The sequence below is a fragment of the Heteronotia binoei genome, chromosome 17, assembly GCF_032191835.1.
Source record: "Heteronotia binoei isolate CCM8104 ecotype False Entrance Well chromosome 17, APGP_CSIRO_Hbin_v1, whole genome shotgun sequence".
Classification (NCBI taxonomy): Eukaryota; Metazoa; Chordata; class Lepidosauria; order Squamata; family Gekkonidae; genus Heteronotia; species Heteronotia binoei.
In genome coordinates this window covers 25,711,943-25,735,551 of record NC_083239.1, presented here as the reverse complement: position 1 = coordinate 25,735,551, position 23,609 = coordinate 25,711,943, and the positions used below count along the sequence as shown (strand labels likewise).

Sequence of the window (23,609 nt, the reverse complement as noted above, 5' to 3'; positions counted from 1 at the left end):
CTATGCTTCTGGCCATCACTGCCTCCACCAACAGTGAATTTTGCAGTTTAATTAATTGAATAAAGAATGGTTTTCTTTTGCCTGTCCTGTACTTATTGCCCATCAACTTAATTGGGTATTTGGTTGCTGTAGATTTTCTGGGCTGTGTGGCCGTGGAAAATCTACAACAACCAATGGCCTCTGGTCATGAAAGCCTTCGACAACATATTCATTGGGTATCCCAGAATTCTAGTATAATGGGAGAATGAGATAAAGCTCTCTCTATCAGCTTCTGCCACCCTATCCATAATTTTATAATGTCCTACCTCACCCATTAGCCACTAACCTAGAAAGTATTCATTTTTTTCTCATTGGAAAGGTACTCCTGATGAAAAACAGTCCCTCTGAATCAATGAGAATGTGTTATCAATCTGTGAAGCCTGCCTGGTGAGGTAGGACCAGCGTCAATAATGGATACAGAAAACCCTTTCTCTGTCAGTTGTTCTTCAGAGGGTTGGCTCTAGCCATTGCCTCTAAATGCACAAGTGGCGTATGTTTTTGAGAACATGGGATAATTGCCAGGTTTGTGGAAAAATACAAACTCATAATATAAATATGATCCTGACCGGGATGGCCAAAACTAACCCAGTCTTATCATATCTCAGAAGCTAAGCAGGGTCAGCTTAGTAAGTAAGTACTTGGATTGGAGATGACCAAAGAAATCCAAAGGCAGGCTTTCTAATAACATGACGGAAAAAATTATTATTTTCCAATGGGGGCTGGTACCATATGTATGAATGCCAGCCCCTGACTAAGCCTGCCCCCTCTAACACCAGCAATCTCTTATTTTCCAAGAGTATCCATTCCTTCGCCCAGGCAAGGCAACAAGCTTTATAGTAAATTCTCCACTCTGGCAAAGCTAAGCCTCCTCTAAGTTTACTGTCTTGAAGAATTTTAAGTTTTATTCTTGGTCTTTTGCTTTGCCAAATGAAGGCCGATGTCATCTTGTCTAGCTGTTGAAAGAAGGTCTGGGGGAGTGAAATAGGGATCGTCTGGAATAGGAAAAGTATTCTAGGGAGTATATTCATTTTGATAGAGGCTATTCTTCCCAGCAAGGAGATTTGTAGGCTCTTCCATCTGTTCAAATTAGCCTGGATTTCCTTTAAGATTTTTTCATAGTTATCTTTTTGCAGTGTTCTCAAATCGCTTGTCACTCTGACACCCAGGTATTTCACTTTCTTCTCCCATCTGAAACCTGATTTATTTTCCAGAGATATAATTTGTTCTTTTGTTAAGTTTTGTGTTAAAAATTGGGTTTTAGTTCTGTTTACCTTAAAACCGGATACTGCCCCAAATTTTTTAAGGAAAACGACTTATACACAAACTCCTCTCTGGCTCTCCCCGGTGGAGGCATCCCAGCACCCCAATCTCTACTCCTGGGATATTAACTATAACTACAATGGCTTGCTGGACACCACCCATAATTTGATTTTAGACGACAATATTAAATTGGATTGGTGGACTAAAACACAAATTAACTCCAGGTTCCAGACAGATAGAAAAACAGGCTTCTATAAAAAGCCTAACGATTTGGATACGATAATATATGACGGGCAGAAACTAATATCTAAAATTTACAATTGGCTACTAATGAACAAAATGCAAGATGAAACAGTCAAAGAGAGCTGGATCAGATGGCTGAGTGATTTTGGATACAATATGGAATTGGAAGAATGGGAAAATATTTGGAAACACAACCTCCAATTAACCTCAGCCAATGAATTTAAAGAAAATCTGTACAAGATGGCCTATAGATGGTACTTGACCCCAGAGAGACTGGCCAAGATTTATCCAAGCTACTCTAACAAGTGTTGGAAGTGCAGAAAGGTGAAGGGAACCTTATTCCACATTTGGTGGCAGTGTGCCTATGCCAAGAAATACTGGGCCCAGGTCAATACCTGGTGCCAAAAAATCTTTAAAATAAGGCTCCCGCATACACCAGAATTTTATTTGCTAAGTATAATAAAAGAAAAACTCCCCAAACTAGGAAAAAAACGTCTGTTGTATATTGCCACTGTAGCTAGAATTTTATATGCCAGGTACTGGAAAGTTGCAAAAATCCCAAGAAGGGACGAGTTTGTACAAAAGTTATTAGAGGCAGTAGAATTAGATATTTTAACAATGAAATTGAGAGGACAGTCTTATTCAACTACTAAAGAAATTTGGAACCCACTGTATCTATGTATAAAAAGTGTGGGAATTGAAATGAGAAACTTGAATTTATGTTTTGGTAACCCTTAGGCTCTTGGTGATGGGGTGGGAAGGGTGGTGGGGGGGTGTTGATCGTTTTAAATGTATTTCTTATTTGAATCAATCTGATATCACAAGTATTCTGTATTATATATAAGTTTCAATAAAAGATTGTTTTGGAAGTTAAAAAAAGAAAAGAAAAAAAGAAATCCAAAGGCAGGCAATGGCAAAGCAACTTTCTTCGTCTATTGCCTTGAAAACTCCCTGAAATGGAGTCTCCATAACTCAGGGTGACTTGACAGCAGTTACCTCCATCATCACCAAATACATATATGGCATTAAAGGTAAGCTTCCTCTTAGGGTAAGGGGGAGAAACAAAGTCAAGGTGGTGGCTGGAGATCTCCTGGTATTACAACCGATCTCCAAGTGATAGTGCTCAGTTCCAGGGTTCCTATTCCCCAGACTGGGGCAGGGGATCCCCCACTTTTGGGGGGGTTGCCCACTGCTGGCCAGCTAGCCAGCAAGGGAAACCCCACCCCCAAACAATGATGTTGCATGGCACTGTCCCCAACATGATGGTGTCACACAAAAATGACATCATCACACTGGGGACATCATGTGGCAATGCTCTGCTTTTGGGCAAAATTCTATGGTTTGAGGGCAATTTCACCATAGAGTTTTGCCCAAAAAGCAGAGTGTCATCACACAATGTCCCCAATGCAATGACATCACTTTTGTGTGACATCATGTGATGTCCCTGCTGCTCCAGGAATGCCCCCTCCCAATCCCCCCACAAGTGCAAAGGTAAGACCTGGCAACTCTACTGAGTTCCCTTTGGAACTTTGGAAGGTGGACTCTATGGCATTATGCCTCACTTAAGACCCTCCCCCTCCCCAATTTCCTCTGGCTCCACCTCCCAAATCTCCAGATATTTCCCCACCCAGAGCTGGCAACCATAATGACCAGATTGTTTCAGGGAGGAAGCAATTGTTTATGACTGTGAGGGTTAGCGAAAAAGGAGCAAAAATCAGGCAATTAGGTAGAGGAGGGGCAGATTTCTTTTCCTCAAGGCTCCCCTTCTTGTCCCTCTAGATTTGTGGAGTTGCATCATATTCTCCAGCCCTCTCCTCCTGCATCAACAGCTTCATCTCTGGGGGCCTGAAGAGCTCTCTTCTCCAGCACAGGCTCACCCAGATAGTTGGGGTTTGAGTACGATGGCTCCGTTTTAAATTCAAAAGGGAGATGTGCATCGAAGGAGTTAAGCCTTGTAAAGGAAAGAGAGAGAAGGGAGACTTAAGGTTAGAAAGGATTAATTACAGCAAGAGTTCCCAATCTTTTTGTAGCCTGTGGGCACCTTTGGAATTCCAACACAGTGTGGTGGGTGCACCCACTGGATGACTGACACAAAATGGCCGCTGCAAGAGGTATAACCAACCACAAAATGGCTCCTACAGCCAACCTTGATCATACAGTGAAGATCTTTGTTGCTTCGGCAGCAGCTGCCACCACAGCACCTTTGTAAAAAAAAACTGCGCAGCCAATCAGAAGTCTTGTTGGGCTGAAGCCTCACCTGGTTTCACTCACTTTCTAAAAACACTTGGTGAGCATCATGTTGTTCACCGGCACCATGTTGGGAATCCCTGCATAAGAGGCTACATTCATTATCTCATTTTTTAAAAATAAGAATTGGAAGGGCCGGGCTGGGCTGGGCCCTATGTAGCCCCTAGTCCTTCATTTTCTCTGGAATCAGTCAAAGTAGACCTGCCTCCGGACAACAGGTCTACCAGCTCTTGGAACTTGCCAGATAAAAACTGCCTTACTGAATAAGCCCCAGGTTTGTGTGCTTCAATATTCTATTTCCAAGTATGAGGCAAGAAGACTGACTATGAATGGGGGGGGAGACACTAGTTGGAAAGAATCTTACCTCTGATGTGTTCCTACTTGGTGGCATTAAGACAAACTGCTCTCATAAAGGTAATACTGACCTATCTCGCAAGGCTGTTGTAAGAATGACAAGACACTGTAAATGCTTTCAAACTCTAAAGTGTTATGTCAGATTTCAAGTCATACACTGCCTCCAAACACAACTATGTTAGCTAATTCATAAATTGAATAAATAATAATGACAAGCACAACTGAACTCTGAAGGGAGTTCTGGCAATCTCATTTAAAGGGACCACACTCCTTTTAAATGCCTTCCCTTCACTGGAAATAATGGAGGATAGGGACACCTTTTTGGAGTCTTATAGAATTGGACCCCGGTCCAATATTTTAAACTGGGGGGGGGGGGGGGTTTGAGGAGAGGCACCAGATGCTATGCTGAAAATCTGGTGGCTTTATCTCAAAAAACAGCCCCCCTCCCAGAGCCCAAGACACCCACAGATCAATTTTCTATTAGACCCTATGGGGATCAGTCTCCATAGGGTAAAATGGAGAGCCTAGCAGACATTTAACCCCCACTCCCACTGCCTGATAACCCTGAAGGGGGGAGAGCCTCTAAACCCAGGGGATCCCCTGTCCCCAACTGGGGACTGGCAACACTAAAATTACTGTATGATCACATTGTTGCCTACACTGTCATTCAGTTTTGTACTTTTACTTGTAGTACATTGTTCATTTGAGGTCCTATACTGTAATTACCAGTTTTTCCTAGGGTTCCCAAGTCCAATACAAGAAATATCTGGGGACTTTGGGGGTGGAGCCAGGAGCAAGGTTGTAACAAGCATGATTGAACTCCAAAGGGCCATCACATTTAAAGGAACCGCACACCTTTTCAATGCCTTCCCTCCGCTGGAAATAATGGAGGATGGGGGCACCTTCTTTGGGGGCTTGCAGAAGTGACCCCCCTGGCCCAATGCTTTTGAAACTTGGGGTGCATTTTGGGGAGAAGCACCAGGTGCCATGCTGAAAATCTGGTCCCTCTGCCTGAAACGCCAAGGCCACAGTCCCAGATCCACCCTCCATTATCCCCTACGGGAGCTGTTCTCTCTCCCCGACGGTGTGCTCAGCAGCAGACATTCCCCTCCTCTCCCCGCTTCCGAAGCGGCCCACCCGGCCACCTTCCCCACAGCGCCCGGCTCACCCTCAGTGTGGCTCTAGGCTCCCAGGCCGGCCAGGGCCCAAGCCAAGGCCAGCGTCAGTGCCGGCCCCGACCACCAGTGCCCCATGGACGGAAGGCAGAGCGGGGCCCTCTCAGGGCCTGGCGGTGGCTGGTGGCGGCCCGCAGCGGGGCCTCCTCGTCATGCCTGAGGGCGCCGAGCCCTCCTTCTCCGGCGCGGAGGCTCCCCATCAAAAAGCGAAGGGGCCACAGTGAGGAGAGCGGGGAAGCAGGGAGGGAGGCGGCAGTGCGGGCCTGCCCGTGAGAGGTGGCGCTGGAGGCAAGAGGGGTCGGGAGGCAGGCAGGCGGCCTGCGGGGCTGAGGGAGGAAGGCGGGCAGGACGAGGCTGAGGAGCCAGCCCGGCCCAGATGCCCCCTCCTCCCCGTGGGAGCCTCCAAAAGGGGGGAGCAAGGCCAAAAGCGGCCAAAGGGCGGCCAGCCCAGGACAATCGCCGCGGTCCCGCCGCCCCTGCCACTCACCGGGCCACACTCCTTGTCGCCGTTTCTCCCCCTCCCCCCACTTCCGTTTTTTTGGGGAGCGGGGGAAGAGGCTGGAAATCCTGGGGTCCCCCGCCAGGGTGGGAGGGTTGGGAAGCCTAGTTTTTCCCCTTCTCAGTCTGTGCTCTGTAGCCTGCCTTGAGTCTCAGTGAGAAAGGTGGACTAATAAATAAATTGAGTCATGTCCACAGATTTCCTGAAAGTTTTTAAAAGTCTTAATAGCAGCTGTTTTGATAGAGTTGCCAACTCTGACTCAGGAAATATCTGGGGACTTTGGGGGTGGAGCCAGGAGCAAGGGTGTGACAAGCATGACTGAACTCTGAAGGGAGTTCTGGCCATCGCATTTAAAGGGACTGCACACTCCTTTTGAATGCTTTCCTTTCACTGGAAATAATGGAGGATGGGGCACCTTCTTTTGGGACTCATAGAAGCAGACCCCCGGTCTAATCTTTTGAAACTTGGGGGTTTTTTTGAGGAGAAGCACCAGATGCTATGCTGAAAATTTGGTGCCTTTACCTTAAAAAACACCCCTGAGCCCCAGAAAACACAAACATGAGTCTACCTAAATTACACTCCAAAACCTTTGGTGGAGCAAACACATCCTCAAACTCTCTACTACCCCTTTGCAGAGGAGTTAAGGCTCTCGCACAGATCACAGCATCCAGGTAAAGTAAATGAACCCAGAACAAAGGTAAATTCCACCTTCTGAACCTTTTGCCTACTTAGGTGAAGGGGAAAAAATACTCTCCAGTCCAGAGTTAGGAATCCTGCCCTTCATCAGACACACTCCAAGTTCTCCGAATTGGGCAATTTTCTTCTCTACTGTGTCAGACAAAGAGAGTTTTGACCCTTGAAAGTTTATACCCTGGGACTGCCAAGTCCCACCCTGGCCACCAGCAGTGGGTAGTGTGGTAGGGTTGCCAGATCCAGATTGGGAAACTCCTGGAGATCTGGGGATGGAGCCTGAGGGGGACAGGGACCGCAGAGGGGTGCAATGCCATAGAGTCTACCCTCCAAAGCAGCCATTTTTCTCCAGGGGAACTGATCTTTGCAGTCTGGAGATGAACTGTAATTCCAGAGGATCCCAAGGCCCCACCAGGAGGTTGGCATCCCTATACCTTGAGACACTTGTTGGTCTCTATGGTGCTACTGACAGTTTGCTTTGTTTCCTTTGCTTCACTATGAGCTGCATGGTTTTGTGCCCTGCCTGTTTATTTTAATAGTTGTTATTAAAACCAGCCAATGATGTATATTTTAATGCTAGTCGTTTTTAATTGTTTGAGGTTTTTTTAATTGGGAGGGGCACTTTGGGGAATTTCCTGGCTGATGAACAGTTTTCCATTTAAAATCCGTTTGTGCCTACCTAGCATAATTCCACTTCATGTTATGGGGAAATTATATTTAACTGCATGGCGTAAACCCAAAGTACATTAAAGTGAAAGCAGGAATTATTGTTCTGTTTTAAACAAAAGCAGGAGTCCTGTGGGCAGTTTTAAAATTAACAAAATGGTTTCCAGTTAAGCTTGTAAACTCTGGGATGGGAAATACCAGGAAGTTGAGGGGGGTGGAGCCGGAGGAGAGTGAGATTTGGGGGAGGGAGGGATCTCAGCAGGATATAGTCTGCCTTGCAAAGCAGCCACTTTTTCCTGGGGGACTGATCTTGGTCATCAGGAGGTCAGTTGTAATAGAACAGGGGCGGCCAAACTTGCTCAACGTCACAGCCACAGAGTATAAATGTCAGATGCTTGAGAGCCATAAGACATTAACATCAGATGTTTGAGGGCTGTAAAGAAGGCAGGCAGACAAATAGATGGGGGGAGGGAGAGGTGGAAAGAAAGCAACTTTAACTTTAAATGCATTCTACAAGCCACCAGTTAGTGGAGAAGAATGATTAAAGGGTTGGAACGCTTTCCCAATGAAGAAAGGTTAAAACACTTGGGGCTCTTTAGCTTGGAGAAACATCAACTGAGGGGTGACATGATAGAGGTTTACAAGATTATGCATGGGATGGAGAAGGTAGAGAAAGAAGTACTTTTCTCCCTTTCTCACAATACAAGAACTCGTGGGCAATCAATGAAATTGTTGAGTAATCAGGTTAGAACTGATAAAAGGAAGTACTTCTTCACCCAAAGGGTGATTAACATGTGGAATTCGCTGCCACAAGAGGTGGTGGTGGCCACAAGCATAGCCAGCTTCAAGAGGGGAATGGATAAGCATATGGAGCAGGGGTCCATCAGTGGCTATTAGCCACAGCTTATTGTTGGAACTCTCTGTCCAGGGCAGTGATGCTCTGTATTCTTGTGCTTGGGGGGGCACAGTGGAAGAACTTCTAGCCCCACTGGTGGACCTCTTGATGGCACTTGGGATTTTGGCCACAGTGTAACATAGAATGTTGGACTGGATGGGCCATTGGTCTGATCCAACATGGCTTCTCTTATGTTCTAAAATGATTTAAAGAGACAAATGCCTTCTCCAAGCTGGCCAATTGGATGGTGGGGGCTTTGAGAGCCACATCATATGAGTGAAAGAGCCACATGTGGCTCCTGAGGCACAGTTTGGCCACCCTTGTAATAGGAGAAGAAAGGGAGGAGTTGGATTTAAAGCCTGCCCTTCACTTGGTGTCTCAGAGCAACTTACAATCTCCTTCCTTTCCTCTCTCCACAATAGACACTTTTGAGGTAGGTGGGACTGAGAGAGTTCTGAGAGAACTGCTCTTGAGAGAACAGTTCTAAGAGAACTGTGATTGATGCAAGGTCACCTAGCTGCTGGAAATAGCATCTGGACGTTGGCAACTCTAATTCCAGTATATGCTCTAGGCTTGTCAGCTCCCAACCCCAGTTTTGTAGGCTCCTCGCCACCACCAGCCAGCTGGCGGGCAGGGGAAAGCCCCACCCCAACAAACATGGTGTGCCTTTCCATCTCAGCAGGTTTAGAAGAAGCTTGTAAACCGCTTCTGTTTGGAAGGGGTGTGTGCCTTTAATTCTCAAAAGCTGCATGGGCAGGGTGAGCAGGCAGACCCAGGTGGCTCTTCCCAGTGTGTGTGTGAAGCATGTGAGAAAAGAAGAGAGGCTAGCACAGTCCCTCTGTTTACTTTGCATTCCTTTCAGAAGCTGTGTTTATAGTAAAATGGACAGTAAAGAGTTAACTAGAACCTGATTATAGGATGGAGTAACACTCCAGCACTTAGACTGCTCTCTTCAGTCTGAAGAAGTTGTTTGAAATACAGCAGACTGTTACAATCAGCATGAGTAAAGTTGTTTATTTTTCCCAAATATGTGGGCTTGCAAACTGTTTATTCTGGCTGCTTTGTGAGCATGTGTGTTCACTTTCATTTAGTGGAGGTGCAGCTGCTGTGGAACCATTTGAAGGCAAAAAAGAGGAGAAGGAAATGAAAACTGTATTCCAGGGAACTGCACTGCTGTATTTTTATTCATTTATTTATTTATAGGGAATGGGAAGACCTCCAGGCTCCACCCCCAAAGTCCTCAGATATTTCCTGTGTTGGACCTGGCAACCCTGTTTCGTATATCAGAGTTCCCTTCATCCAATGCAATATGTATAAAGTTATACGCTCACAAAAGCTCACGTTGGAATAAACTTTATTAGTCTTTAAAAGTGCAGCTGGAATCCCATTTCATTCCGCTGCAACAGACTACTGTGGCTATCTATCAGGAATTAACCTCTGTTTTAAGTGATCTTATAAAAACACATTTATAGAGCTGGAAAATGAGCCCTATGCATTCTGGTGCCAGGGAGATGCTAGGGACACACAAACTGATGTGTCATCAACAAAAAGCTGGAGTGAAATGAAAATAAATGGCCTGTGTTGTAATTAACAGTCGTGCCAGAACTGTGCTATGCAGAGTAGAGGGGGGGGGGGGGCGGTGGAGAAGCCCTGGGAGAGCTTAATGAAGACAGAAGGCTTGCTAAGATGCCGAAACAGAGAGGTCAAGTCTAACACCCGTAGCCTGAGATGGAGAAGCCCTCACCTGAACATCCCGCAGCAAACACTTCCGATCATGTAATAGATGGTGTAGAAAGTGAGTAAGCACAGCAGTACATGGAGAACGATCGTCTGAAAACCAAAGCAGCAGAAAGAAAAATATCCACAAATGATCAGTACAAATGTGACACTGGCTGGTTGCTGTTGTTTTCATCGTTAGTTTTCTGCAGAGAAAAGTTTGGTATCTAACAGAGTTAGAGAGCAAGTTAAGCCTTGTTTGCAAGGGGGAGGGGAGGCGCTCCACAGGGAGGCCATTAAGGCAACCATTGGAGCTGCAAGCCCTGTGCCGCCACTGAAGGCTGATCTTGGGGTTCTAAATGAAGAAGAAAAAGATATTGGATTTATATTCCATTTTACACTCTGAATCTCAGAGCGGCTCACAGTCTCCTTTACCTTCCTCCTGCACAACAAACACCCTGTGAGATGGGTGCGGCTAAGAGAACACTTCCAGAAGCTGCCCTTCCAAGGACAACTGCTGCAAGTGGAAGTGTGGGGAATCAAACCCGGTTCTCCCAGATAAGAGTCTGAACACTTAAATCACTACAACAAACTGGCTTGAAAAAGCAAGGGGGGTGGGGTTTAGCCATTGGTAGTAGTGCAAAACAAGTTTCTACATGTAGGAGGACAGGAAAATGCCATGGGGGTGTGGGGAGATTATACAGCCCCATGGCTTTTGAATGATTCTGGAGGGGGGGGGGGGAAATCTTCCCTCTTCCTTAATTTTGACTGCAACCTGCACCTGTCATTTTTCTTGCCTGGGAAAAAAAAGATATATATGTATTGTCTTTTCAAAACCATCTACACTTGACAGCAGCGCTATGTTAAGAACGTGTGTTTCCAAAAAAGTTAAATAAATAATGGTAAGATGTGGGACATTTCCTATTGTGTTCACCAACAATGTATATATATTGTAGGAATGAAGACTCTCGACACGTGTATTGAGGAAGTGAGGAAAGCTCGCTCTCTGCAAGTCCTGGTTTTATTTATACATCTCAGGCAGTTAATGAAGCAGGAAGCAGGCATGAGGTTATGTCTTCATAGCCCCCAAGATTCGATACAGCCAGCAATTTATCAAGAATACACGTGTCAGCAAAAGGAAGCGAGAATATGAGTGTAAGATGTCTGTGCCCTTTTAGCCTTTCAGACACAATGTGGGCGGCTCAGGCTGATATGTCAAATGCATGATCCACCCACATTTCTGTCTTCAGGCTTTGTGGGATCGGGGGCTCAAATGCGTGAGCCCCACAATATATAGCCTTCTTTCTGCAAATGTGCTCCTCCTATATGAGTCCAATGGCAGCTCAAAGACTTACAAAATTTATTGTAGTGTAACCTTTCAGAAGTCAAAGCTCACTTTATTAGATGTGTGAAATATATAGCCATAGCACAAATATGGAAATGTGTCACTAATAGGGTTGCCAGGTCAGTATTGGAAAACATCTGGAGACTTTGGGGGTGGATCTGGGAGAGGGCAGGGTTTGGGCCTCAGTATGGTACAGGACATAGAGTCCACCCTTTAAAGCAGCCATTTTCTCCAGGGGATCTGATCTCTGCCAGCTGGCGATCAGTTGTAAAAGCAAGAGATCTCCAGGTCCCACATGTACATCTGATGAAGACAGTTCTCAGTTTGGAAGTAACACTGGGATAAGTTTTGTTAGCCTCTGCTGTCAGGACCTGGATGACCCAGGCTAGTCTGATCTCATCAGATGAGAAGACAAGCAGGCTTGGCCTCAGTTAGTACTTGGACAAGAGACCACCAAGGAAGTCCAGGGTTGCTATGCAAAGGCAGGCAGTAGCAAATCACCTGTGTTCATCTCTTGCCAGGGAAACGTCCAGTGTTGCCGTAAATCAGCTGTGACTGGACAGCACTTGCCACCCCACTGTGTCACTGGACTCCTATTTTTATTTTGCAGCTACATACCAACGCAACTAGCCATCTGGGATTAATCTATCTGTAGTAGGCCCTTTGAACTCAAGTGTGTTGGATGTTGACAGGCCACCCACTGGGAACGGGCACTACGCCAATGAGCATTTCTTGCTGGGCTGCAGTAGTGACTCCACTGCCTTGCCCTTCGAGCAGATGATCAGCCAATTGCTGAGGTCCTGACTGAGCTTTCATCCAGCTGCCCTGAGAAACAAGCCCTAACACCTGGCTCTCAGGGCCAGAGCCTGAGACCTGGCAAACCTACTAGGGAAACCTGCATGTGTTACAGAGAGATTGGGAGTGACTACAATCAGGACAGGGAAGAGAGGAGGAGGAAGAGACATTGCAAGCAAGGCACAACAGAGCTGTTTGAGGGAGACCACCCAGGAAGTGTGGGGTTGTTATGCAGAGACAGGCAATGGCAAACCACCGCTGCTTGTCTTTTGCCTTGAAAATCCATGAGGGGTCACCATAGATTGGTTGTAACTTGGCAGGACTTAATTATATTATATGATGATTAGACACATATGGTTGCTCTAGGGTTGCCAAGTCCCTCTTCTGCTCCAGCAGGGGACTCTTTTCTCGCGTACGCATAGCATACGGGGCACAACAACATAATCCAGAAGTGACATCATCACGCTGGGCATGTCACGCCGTGAACACTCTAGGATTCATGGCAAAACTCTATGGTACCATAAAGTTTTACCATGAATCCTAGAGCATCTGCAGCACAATGTGCCTGGTGTGATGATGTCACTTCCTCTAGGTGACATCTTGCTGGGCACATTGTGTGGTGACGGGGCTGTTTGGGGGCAGGGATCCCCTGGCAGCCTGTTCTGTGCCAGCGGGTTAGGCCTCTCGTCCCCAGCAGGAGCTTGGCAGCCCTAGGTTGCTCCTAGGGCTTTTTTTAAAAAGCAGGAATGCAGTTCCAGCTGCTTTGGCATCAGGGGGTGTGGCCTAGTATGCTAATTAGTTCCTTCTGGGCTTTTTCTACAAAAAAGCCCTGGTTTCTTCTAGGAATATCAGACAGAATAGAATAGTTCATAGAAAGATGAATCAGGGAGGGACTATGGCTCAGAGGAAGAGCCTCTGCCTTGCACCCAGAAGATCCCAGGCTCAAACCTCAGCATATCCAGTTAAAAGAACCAGGAAGCAGGTGAGAAACCTCAGCCTGAGACTCTCAAGAGCTGCTGCCAGTTCAAGTGGGCAATACTAACCATCATGGACCAGTTGTCATATCCAGTGTTTGGAACTTCATGTGAGTTCTGTTCTGGGGTGCCACGAGCAGCTCAATCCTCGATGCTTCTAGTTTTGGGAACAGCTGAGCAAATTCTTGCAAATAGGCTTCCCAGTCCCCAGGTCCCAGAGGGGGATCCCCCGGTTTTACAGGCTTCCTCCCTCCCCCAGCCAGCTGGCCGGCGGGGGAAACCCTGCCCCCCAGAGCCATCATGCACCTCCATGAACGATTCCCACAGGGAATGATGGGGAATTGATCCGTGGGTATCGGGGGCTCTGGGGGGGCTGTTTTTTAAGATAGAGGCACCAAATTTTCAGTATAGCATCTAGTGCCTCTCCCCAAAATACCTCCCAAGTTTCAAAAAGATTGGACCAGGGGGTCCAATTCTATGAGCCCCCAAAGAAGGTGCCCCTATCCTTCATTATTTCCTATGGAAGGAAGGCATTTAAAAATTTGTGCAGTCCCTTTAAATGTGATGGCCAGAACTCCCTTGAAGTTCAATTATGCTTGTCACACCCTTGCTCTTGGCTCCGCCCCCAATGTCTCCTGGCTCCACCCCCAAAGTCTCCTGGCTCCACCCCCAAAGTTCCCAGATATTTCTTAAATTGGACTTGGCAACCCTACTTGCAAATGAAACTGCAGAGGGATGCATTAAGACTTTGGCAAAAGTTGTTTTGGGTCTCCGGAATCATGTTAATAGTTTATAGCTTTGACATGTTAATAGTTTATTTACATCCAAAAGAAACAGAAATGGGTCTGATCTGAAATCTTGAGTAAAGGAGCTGTAGCTGATTTTCAAGGAAGAGTGGTTTTGAAATGGTACCAGTAGTAATTAACAATAATAATGATAATAATTATCATGTGGCATTGTGTGTAGAATAGTCAGGTGATCCTGAGAAATCCTAGCTCTTGGCATTATGCACCACTAGATGGCGAGCTAGACTTGTTTTTAGGGACTGAGAGAGTTCTGAAAGAACTGTGATTTGCTCAAGGTCACCCAACTGGCTCCATGTGGAGGAGGGAATCAAACAGGAATCAATTAAAGTCTGCCGCTTTTAACCACTACACCAAACTGGCATTTGCATTATATATTATTCATCTCACATTTGTTGGCATTAGCTTCTTAGGGTACAAGATATCCAATCCAGCCTCCTCCCCTCTCCTCACCTTTCCCCAGTGCCAATGGTGGCTGTATTGTCCATCCCAACCATGCTCCAGAGATCAAAGTTGAGACTAATTTTAGCCCTTTTATGTCAAGAGGGTCTAACGAGAGCAAGAAGAAGTCACTGTGATATTTCAGGAGCCAATATCAAGGTGTGCCTGGAGGAACAAGCAGAGCTCAGTTCTCTTGCTCTATTCTTCCCCTGCAGTTTTCTTGCATTTCTCCCCCTGTGAAATGGGCAGACAACCCAGCATCTTCATTGGATCTTTTTTCTGGCTGTGCACTTCAGCAGGCACCTGATAACACATGAAGTTGCCTTACACCTCCTTAGACCATTGGTTTCTCAAGGTCAGCATTGTCTACTCAGACTGGCAGCTGCTTTCCAAGGCCTCAGGCAGAGAACTTTCTCATTGCCTCCTACCTGCTCTTCTGTCCTGCAGGGGACTGGACCTGGGACCTCCTGCATACCAAGCCCATGTTCTGCTTCCAAGCCAAGGTCCTGTTCTCATATACACCCCAACTTCCTGATACCATGTCCTTGATCGGGGTCCTGATACAAAATCCCTGGTTGGTATCCCCTGAATAATCAAGCAGGCTTTATGAGTGCATTCTGATTGTGTCCAATTATTTGGTGAGGAAAGAAGACAACTGCAGATCTGTACCCTGCCCTTGTCTCTGAATCAGAGTCTCAGAGCAGCTTGAAATCTGCTATATCTTCTCCCCCCACGACAGACACCCTGTGAGGTGGGTGGGGCTGAGAGGGCTCTCACAGCAGCTGCTCTTTCAAGGACAATTCCTGTGAGAGCTATGGCTGACCCAAGGCCATTCCAGCAGCTGCAAGTGGAGGAGTGGGGAATCAAACCCGGTTCTCCCAGATAAGAGTCCACACACTTAACCACTACACCAAACTGGCTCTACGCCAAAACTTCTGTAAAAATATCTAGGAACAGTATATTTTCTTTTCTTTTTTTTGTATGTTAACATTTTAAGCCCATCTTTCTTCTCTTATAGCAGGGATGACTAAACTGCGGTTCAGGAGCCACATGTGGCTTTCACATATATTTTGTGGCTCTCAAAGCCCCACCATCTCATCAGCCAACTTGGAGAAGGCATTTACCTCTTTAAATCACTTCTCCAAGCCTTGGAGAATGCATTTAAAGTTAATGTTGTTTTCTTTCTACCTCTCCCTTCCTCCCCACCTTCCTTCCTGTCTTACAGCTCTCAAACATCAGACATTTATTGTGTGGCTCGTAACGTTAAGAAAGTTTGGCCTCGCTTGTCTTATAGCATCCTGAATAGCCCAGTTTAGCCCAAGTTCATCAGAGCCTGGAAACTAAGTAGGGTTGGCCATGGTTAGTATTTGGATAGGAGACCACCAAGGAAGACTGGAGTTGCTACACAGAGGCAGGCAATGGCAAACCACCTCTGCTTATCTCTTGCCTGGAATGCCCCCTGGATGGAGTCTCCATGATTTGGTTGCAACTCAACAGCACGTTCTTTTTCCCATATGGACTCAGGGCAACTTCCAGAGAAACAATTAAAGCCAGCTCATAAAAACCATTAAAATCAGTGTTCTATACCAACGACATCATTAACATCAATAACCTAATTTCTGAACCCCTCATCAGAAAGTTTAGCCCTCAGCTAAAAGCGCTGTACAAAAACAATCTTCATTATGTAGTTGAAAACTCAACAGAGTAAGAACATTTTTTACTTCTTCTGGGACACGCAGGGGCTATCACAGAGACATAATACAGTCTCCCTTTAGAGCGGGAAGCAATTTGCTGGACGAAGCAAAAGACATATTTTGATCTTCTTGAGGGTTGTGGAAATAGCTATAGCATTGAACTGGAGTAAAGAAAAGAGGTCCACCTTCAATATCTGCTTAGGATGATTGCCTGTCAGATTTAATGTATTATAGAAAATACATTAATTTTTGCATATTTGAGAAATCAGATCCCATGGTGAATTGGCAGTTGTTAAAAAAGAGGATTTTGTCGACAGGATTTAGGCATAAAAATTCTAGGATAATCTCCTCCTCATATGTATTTTTCCTCTATGCAATAAGGTTTCCTTATTGAATTAGCTTGTTGTTGTTGTTATTATTCATTTAATACATTTATGACCTGCCATTTTTCCCCAGTAGGGACCCAAAGCATATGACATCAGTGTAGTGCTTAAGAGCGGCAGACTGTAATCCAGAGGACTGGGTTTGATTCCCCACTCTTCCTCCACATGCAGCCAGCTGGCTGACCATAGGTCAGTCACAAGTTCTCTCAAGAGCAGTTCTCTCTCTCAGAGCTCTCTCAGCCCCAACTACCTCACAGGGTGTCTGTTGTGAGGAGAGGAAGGGAAGGAGGTTGTAAGCCGCTCCAAGACTCCTTCAGGTAGCGAAAGGTGGGGTATAAAACCAATTCTTCTTGTCTTCTATTTCATTCTCACAACAGGCTGAGAGTGTGTGACTGGCCCAAAGTCTGAGACTGGGCAACTGGCCTATGGTCTCCCAGCTAGCTTCTCTGGCAGAGTAGGAGATTCAAACCTGGGTCTCCAATATGCTAGTCCAACACTCTTAACTGCTACACCACACTGGCTCTGTAAGCAAAGCATTTTTTCTTTTTTCTTTTTTGTATTTTGCTATTTGCAATGTTTTAAGATGATTCCCCCCAACATATCCCTCCAGTGTTTTAAGATGATCCCCCCAACATACAACAAAAAGAAATAAAATATAGTTGATTTTATCTTGATGCTTACCTGCCTTTCGTTCTGTGGTCAGAACAGCTGTACCCCACCTTGCTCCTTGTCTCTACTAGTAGTTGCATGTCTTCCATTATTTTGCATCTCCCCCCCCCCTCCAAAAAAAAAAAGAATCCTCACCTCCTCAGCCCCAGATTTAGCTAGAGAACAGAAATCCTGAGCCCTGTGATGATCCAACTCCAAGCTAATAAGGATCAGATGGAGTGACGGAATCCCTGCTTGACCTCCAATCCCTGCAGCAGCCAGTTTTGTGCCCACTTTGTCCCATTCCCCTTTCCCCAAGGATATGAAGGCCCTTTACCTTGATGGCAGCTGCCCTGCTTTCTTGAAAGCCATGGAAAGGTACCATTCATAGCAGCCCCCCAAACACGAAGTGCAGGTGAAGGCTGAGATGCACCAGGATGAGAGAACCAGGTCTCGTCTCAAAGAGGCAATTAAGCTCTGAAGCCGCAACACGTGGTTCTTAGGAAAAGATCAGAGAGATCAGCGGAGGAAGAGGAGGGAGGGAAGAAGCAAGAAGCCTGCAGCTATGAAGAGAGGCATTGACTAAAATATCAGCCCGCCCATGGAACTTTGTGGATTGTGGCAGTTTGTGACTGCGATGATTTCACAGGCCTCAGCAGCTGCTGGGACATCATATGAGTCAACCATCTAGACAAAATTCCTAACCCGCTTTCCCAGTAACCAAAGACAGCAGCAGGGCAGCAGTATTAGGAGTGATTGCCAGTACACGGTTCTGGGCCTATCCAAGTAGGGTCTGCCGCATTTGATTCCTGTTTTGTGATTGATTTAACTTACTATACTTTTGGATTCTTTATATGAAACAGCTTCTTTGACTCATCTACTGGATTTCTCATTTCAAATGTGGTTTGGATTTATATGAGAATTGCATGTAGAATTATTTAAAATTATTTACTCATTTATTATTGTGAATTTTTTGTGGTTTTGAGGCTGGTCTCATGGAACCTGTCGTTTCCTAGTCTCCAGGCTGGGGCTGGAATTCTCCAGGAATTGCTGTCAGTCTAGACGACAGCTCACCTGGAGAAAATGGCAGCTTTGGAAGGTAGGTTCTATGGCATTACGTCCTGCTGTTTTTGTGTGATGAACGGAGGTAGACATCTTTGTCACAAATTGTGACTCACAGTCAGGGCTTTTTTTGAGCAGGAATGCAGTTCTGGCTGACTTGGTGTCAGGGGGTGTGGCCTAATATGCAAATGAGTTCCTGCTGGGCTCTTTCTACCCGATAAACCCTGGTCACAATGCAGGCTGGGGATTCCAGATTTGGTGGGGATGGACATGTCTCAGCTGTAGTGGTGAAAAGTGCCATCAAGTCACAGCAAGCCCGTAGGATTTTCATGGCAAGAGGAGTTCAGAGGTGCTTTGCCATTGTTTGCTTTCATGTGACATTACATATAGGTAAAGGGGGGTTAATTGCCAGGAAGAACTAATTGGAGTCGAGATGCACCTTCTGTCTACTTATACGTAATGGTTGAGGAAGTCTTGTTTCAATGTATCTGAAGAATAGTGCAGGCACATGAAAACTTCTACCCAGAATTAAACTTTGTTGTCTTAAAGGTGCTGCTGGACTCAAACTTCATTATGTTGCTTCTGACCAACATGGCTGCCCATCTAAATCTCTCTCTGATGGTACAATTTGCTCAGCTTAAAATTCAGTGTCAGTTGGAATGTACAGTTTTGATATTGCACATGTACGTGTGCTCAGATGCTCTTCTCACCTTGTATTCTGTTCACTAATTCCCTATCCCATTAGTTTTCTCAAGAAACGGTCAACATGAAGCCCATGACTGTTCATGTCTGAGAATCTGCACACTTTATAGGAGGCATTTGACAAATCAGGACCCTGGTATGCGTTTGGCAGAAGGTTCAAAAAATAATTTTCCCTGGATAGGTGTGTGTATGTGCTCTGGAGATAAGAGAGATGCTCCTCCTTTTGCCGTCAAGTCACAGCTGACTTATGGCGACCCCTTAGAGTTTTCAAAGTCAGAGCTGTTCAGAGGTGGTTTGCTGTTGCCTGCCTCTGCATCGCAACCCTGGTATTCCTTGGAGAGCTCCCATCCAAATACTAACCAGGGCTGACCCTGCTAGCTTCCAAGATCTGACATGACTGGGTTAGCTCAGGGCAAAAGATTCCAGTAATAATTATCCCTGGGTACATGTGTGTGCATGCACTCCGGGGGACACTCCTGTAGCTAAGGTATATGCACATGTAGGAACTTCTTACTGCTCAGGGAACTAGACAGCACAGGAAAATCTATTCCTAATTATTGTTCCATGGGTGTTCATGCGGCTACAGTCTTCCTCTTTGGTATTACAGTTTCCTTCTCGTCAAGGCAGTTGTGGTTCTATCACCACAAGAGTAAGTGACTGAACAGAACCGCTTGCTGCCCATGTAATCTGGTCTCTTTGGTGTTCTCTGTCTCTATCTTTTCTGCAGGTCATTTTGTTTTTAGTGGGAAAGAAATGAAAACTGAGGGAAATACCATTAGTTAGAAAAATAGGTTTCTGGCTTGGTAGCTAATGAAGCTTTCCAGCCTGCAGCCTTATGAGAAAAGATGGAATCTTTTTAGCATAGGAAGGAAAGTATTATTGAAAGAGACCTGTCATTTTTCATATACACCCAGACTTGGAGACAGGGAGGGAGGGGACCACACATCATATTTTTAAGCTAGACAACAACAACAAAGCACAGCAGAATCTGTTTTGTAGCTTAGGGTCTAACCCTGTCAAATGTGTTATTTCAGCAGAAATGGCTTACTATGCAAAAGTCTGAAATTGAGAGGGAGCTAAAATCTAGCCTACAGCTTTGAAGTCAGCTGGCTGTGCATAGCCCTCCCAAGAATTCCACATAGCAAACTTCAAGACAATTAGCTGCTGATTCACTAGTGCAGCTCAATCACAGAGAAGGCCAGCACTCTATGGCTCAGAAATATAGCATATGCTGCACAGGGGCTGTAGCACAACAGTAGAGCATGTTTTGCACATTCCGCAGGACAGCTGAAGTGTGGATGCCTCCCTGACCTCTTCAGGCCACAGAGAATGCATGTGAATTGGGAGCTGTTGATCTTTAGCCATTTGCAGGTGTTACCCTAATTGAGTGGGGAAATAAGTTAAGAACATAAGAGTTAAGAGCATGTTGAATCAGGCCAGTGGCCCATCCAGTCCAATACTTTGTGTCACACGGTGACCAAAAAAAACAGGTGTCGTTAGGAGGTCCATCAGTGGTGCCAAGACAATAGAAGCCCTCCCACTGCTGCCCATCCCAAGCACCAAGAATACAGGGCATCACTGCCCAAGACAGTTCCATCTATACCAGGGGTGGCCAACAGTAGCTCTCCAGATTTTTTTTGCCTACAACTCCCATCAGCGCCAGCCATTGGCCATGCTGGCTGGGGCTGATGGGAATTGTAGGCAAAAAAAAAACACATCAGGAGAGCTACCATTGGCCACCCCTGATCTATACCCTGTGGCTAATAACCACTGATGGACCTCTGCTTTTTATGTTTATTCAATCCCCTCTTGAAGCTGTTTATGCTTGTAGCCACCACCAACTCCTGTCACGGTGAATTCCATGTGTTAATCACTCTTTGGGTGAAGAAGTACTTTCTTTTATCCCTTCTAACCCGACTCTTCAGCAATTTCATTAAGTGCCCATGAGTTCTTGCATTGGGAGAAGGGGAGAAAAGTACAGTAATTCTCTCTCTGCCTTCTCTATCCCATGCATAATCTTGTTAACCTCTATCATGTCACCCCTCTGTCAACGTTTCTCCAAGCTAAAGAGCCCCAAGCACTTTAACCTTTCTTCATAGAGAAAGTGTTCCAACCATTTAAGCATTCTAGTTGCCCTTTTCTGCACTTTTTCCAATGCTAAAATTTTTTTTGAGGTGTAGTGACCAGAATAGTACACAGTACTCTAAATTAGGATGCACCATCAATTTATACAGGGACATTATGATACTGGCTGATTTGTTTTCAATTTCCTTCCTAATTATCCCCAGCATAGTGTTGGCCTTTTTAATTGTGTTAGCAATTGTCTTGAGTTGGCAAGAGGAGGGTAACACAAGGATCTCCACCTTTGTATATGGAGGTCCTTCCCTTAAAGAAGTCTCAAATAAACCAGGCTGGTGTTCAACTGGTAGTGTTTTTATTGAAAAATAATAAAGAAGTACAATACACGTGCTAGCACACTGTACAACAAGAACTAGCCAAGGAAATAAAAGGAAGTAGTGGGGGAAATAGTGGTTTAGGATAGGCAATATTTACCAGTCTTGAAGGTTCAGGTCTGCAGAGAGAACAACAAGCAACCAGCACTTCACATAGTGAAACTGATGTCAAGAAGAATCTGTGTGTGCTGAAGATGAGTGCAGATATTTATAGGAAAGATGTACCTTTAGGCCCTTTGCCAGGTTTGCTCCTAAAACAATACCTCAATATGTTTACAGGAAGGTTCCCAGAGACTTGGACAAATGGTTGATGGTTTTCCTAGAGGGAGATCAAAGAATTGAGTAATCCTTGATGAACCTCCCAGAGCAAGAATATAGCAGTTGATGTGCATTGATGACCTTCAAAGTACACTTCTAGGTGTCATAGATATGCTAACAAGGGTGCCAAAGGGGAAGTCAGGATGAGGGATGAAAGAAGCTACTTCAAAATGCGGTGCTGTTTTCCTGATTAATCCATGGACATAAAATATGCATTACCTTTAGAGTGGGAGACACTTGTTTGGAATTCAGTTCCTGATTCACTTCCAAATGGGATCCCAGACTGATGTTCTGCTTGTCGTTCCTTGTGGGGTCATTTCTAGGCCAGGCAGTGTGTTAAATTTAATATTTATTTGGAGTGATGTTACATGGTGTTTGTCTTCCTTTTCTCTCTGGCTGCCAACTGCCCATCTATTGGAAAGAGCAGACTGCTAACACAGGGTGACACCTTCAAATGATTTTACCCAGCTGAGCAAGAGGCAGTCCTGCAGGTATGTGGATCCGTGTACACCGAGAACCCTGCAGATGAGAACCAGAACCCTGAACTGAATCTGGTAACTGATCTTGGGGAGAAAGTGACTGATTCCATTAATACCTCATTTTTCTCCCTTGGTGATGGGGGAAACCCAAGATGGCTGCCAGTCAGAAGAGACAATCCTGGCTTAGATGAATCTGATAGCCCAAGGCTGAAATCCTAAATACATTTACCAGGGAGTAGGTTCCACTGAGCTCAGTGGGATTTGCTTCTGAGTATACATGCTTAGGATGGCAGTGCTTTAGTTCAGAGCTTCAACATGTATTTTCCATAAAAGATCCACGTTCAGTTCCTGGTGTTGAGAAAGCCATTTGTCTGCAAATTGTTTGCCTGGCAGTGAAGAAAATATGGTGCTAGGCAGACCAATGGTTCAAGTTTGCACTTCTTTGTCAATGTTCTAGCCAGATATAGTATGGGAAACTTAGCGATGTCCTCCTAAATTTTGCCCATCTGGATCAATGTCCAACTAAAGACATTCCTGATTTGAGTCCAGTGGCCCCTTAGAGACCAATAAAATGTTCAGGGCATAAACTTATGAGAGTCAAATTTCCCTTCATCAGATAAAGGTGTCTGACAAAGAAAGCTTTGACACTTGAAAGCTTACAACCCGAAAATCTAAAGACATACTGAACTCGAATCTAGCTCTTCTACTGCAGACCAACACATCTACTCTCCTGAAACCACAGTGTTCTTATTCACTGGGAGCAGGGTTTTTTTTTTTAGCAGGAACGCACTGGAACACAGTTCCAGCTGGCTTGGCATCAGGGGTATGGCCTAATATGCAAATGAGTTCCTGCTGGGCTTTTTCTACCAAAAAAGCCCTGACTGGAAGTGAGTATTATCCGAGGAGCACAGGATATACTTGCAAAAATTATAAACTTGCAAGGATAGAACATAGAGCCCTTGTCTCTATTTGCCCCATCTGCCTCAGAGGTACCCTCTCCTTAGCTAACAGAGAGCCACATTCGCAACTACTATCAACCAAAGAGCCACATGTACGTACTTCCACCCTTGGCATGGGACCAGCACCTCAGGCACGTTTGCAGCTGACTTCTGGCAGCTGTTTCAAGGGGAAATCCACCTGCCAACCACAAGCCCCACCAGAGGAGGGACTTGCCCACTTTCTTGGAACTCAGGACAGGTACCAAATGGAGGAAGAGTGCCCAGAAGAACCAAATGCAGCTCCTGAGCCACAGAGTGAATATCACTGCTCTACTTTGGGGACCTGCCAGGTACGCAGAATACATCTTTGTAAATTAACCCAGAGGGGCTTTAAGAATGGCCTGCAGAGGGCTGAATATAGTCCAGAGGGATGAACAACTGAGTGCAGCTGTGCTTCAGTTAAAGGAAAAAACAAACAGAGGAGAAATCAATCCCCTCACTCCAAGAGTTTAGAGCATCCCAGAAGGCGAGATTAAGGGGGTGGGATGGGATTTCCAAATTGTAATTCTTTGCAAGCCCCCAGTTTGTTGGTGTGCTTTTTTTCTGCTGGAGGAGGGCTGCATTGGTGCCTTGGGTTTTTTTTTTCTTTTCTTTCCTCATACAATGATGTACATTTAAAATTGTAATACTAGAGAGGCAGCATAAGCATCTCCTAAATAAACAGATAAACTCAGGTGCAAATTTGCACTGACCTCCCCGGGTAGCTTTCAGCAATCTCTCTCTCGCTCCC

At 45.5% G+C, this 23,609-nt stretch overlaps 1 protein-coding gene across 3 annotated transcripts in view; it reads right to left on the bottom strand.

The window, feature by feature from the left end:
• The window catches only part of LOC132586148 (transmembrane protein 244-like), a 37,274-nt gene extending 19,958 nt beyond the window's left edge, over window positions 1–17,316 (bottom strand). The window contains exons 1-3 of one of the 3 annotated variants that reach the window (XM_060258116.1): window positions 17,205–17,316; window positions 9,813–9,898; window positions 3,420–3,493 (exon numbers count right to left, since the gene is read on the bottom strand). In XM_060258116.1, coding sequence (XP_060114099.1) covers window positions 3,420–3,493; window positions 9,813–9,898; window positions 17,205–17,252 — 208 coding nt within the window. In that variant the 5' untranslated portion in view covers window positions 17,253–17,316. The remainder of the gene's footprint in view (window positions 1–3,419; window positions 3,494–9,812; window positions 9,899–17,204) is intronic. The other 2 variants (XM_060258117.1, XM_060258118.1) reach the window with 2 other exon arrangements.
• Between the last annotated feature and the right edge of the window lie 6,293 nt (window positions 17,317–23,609).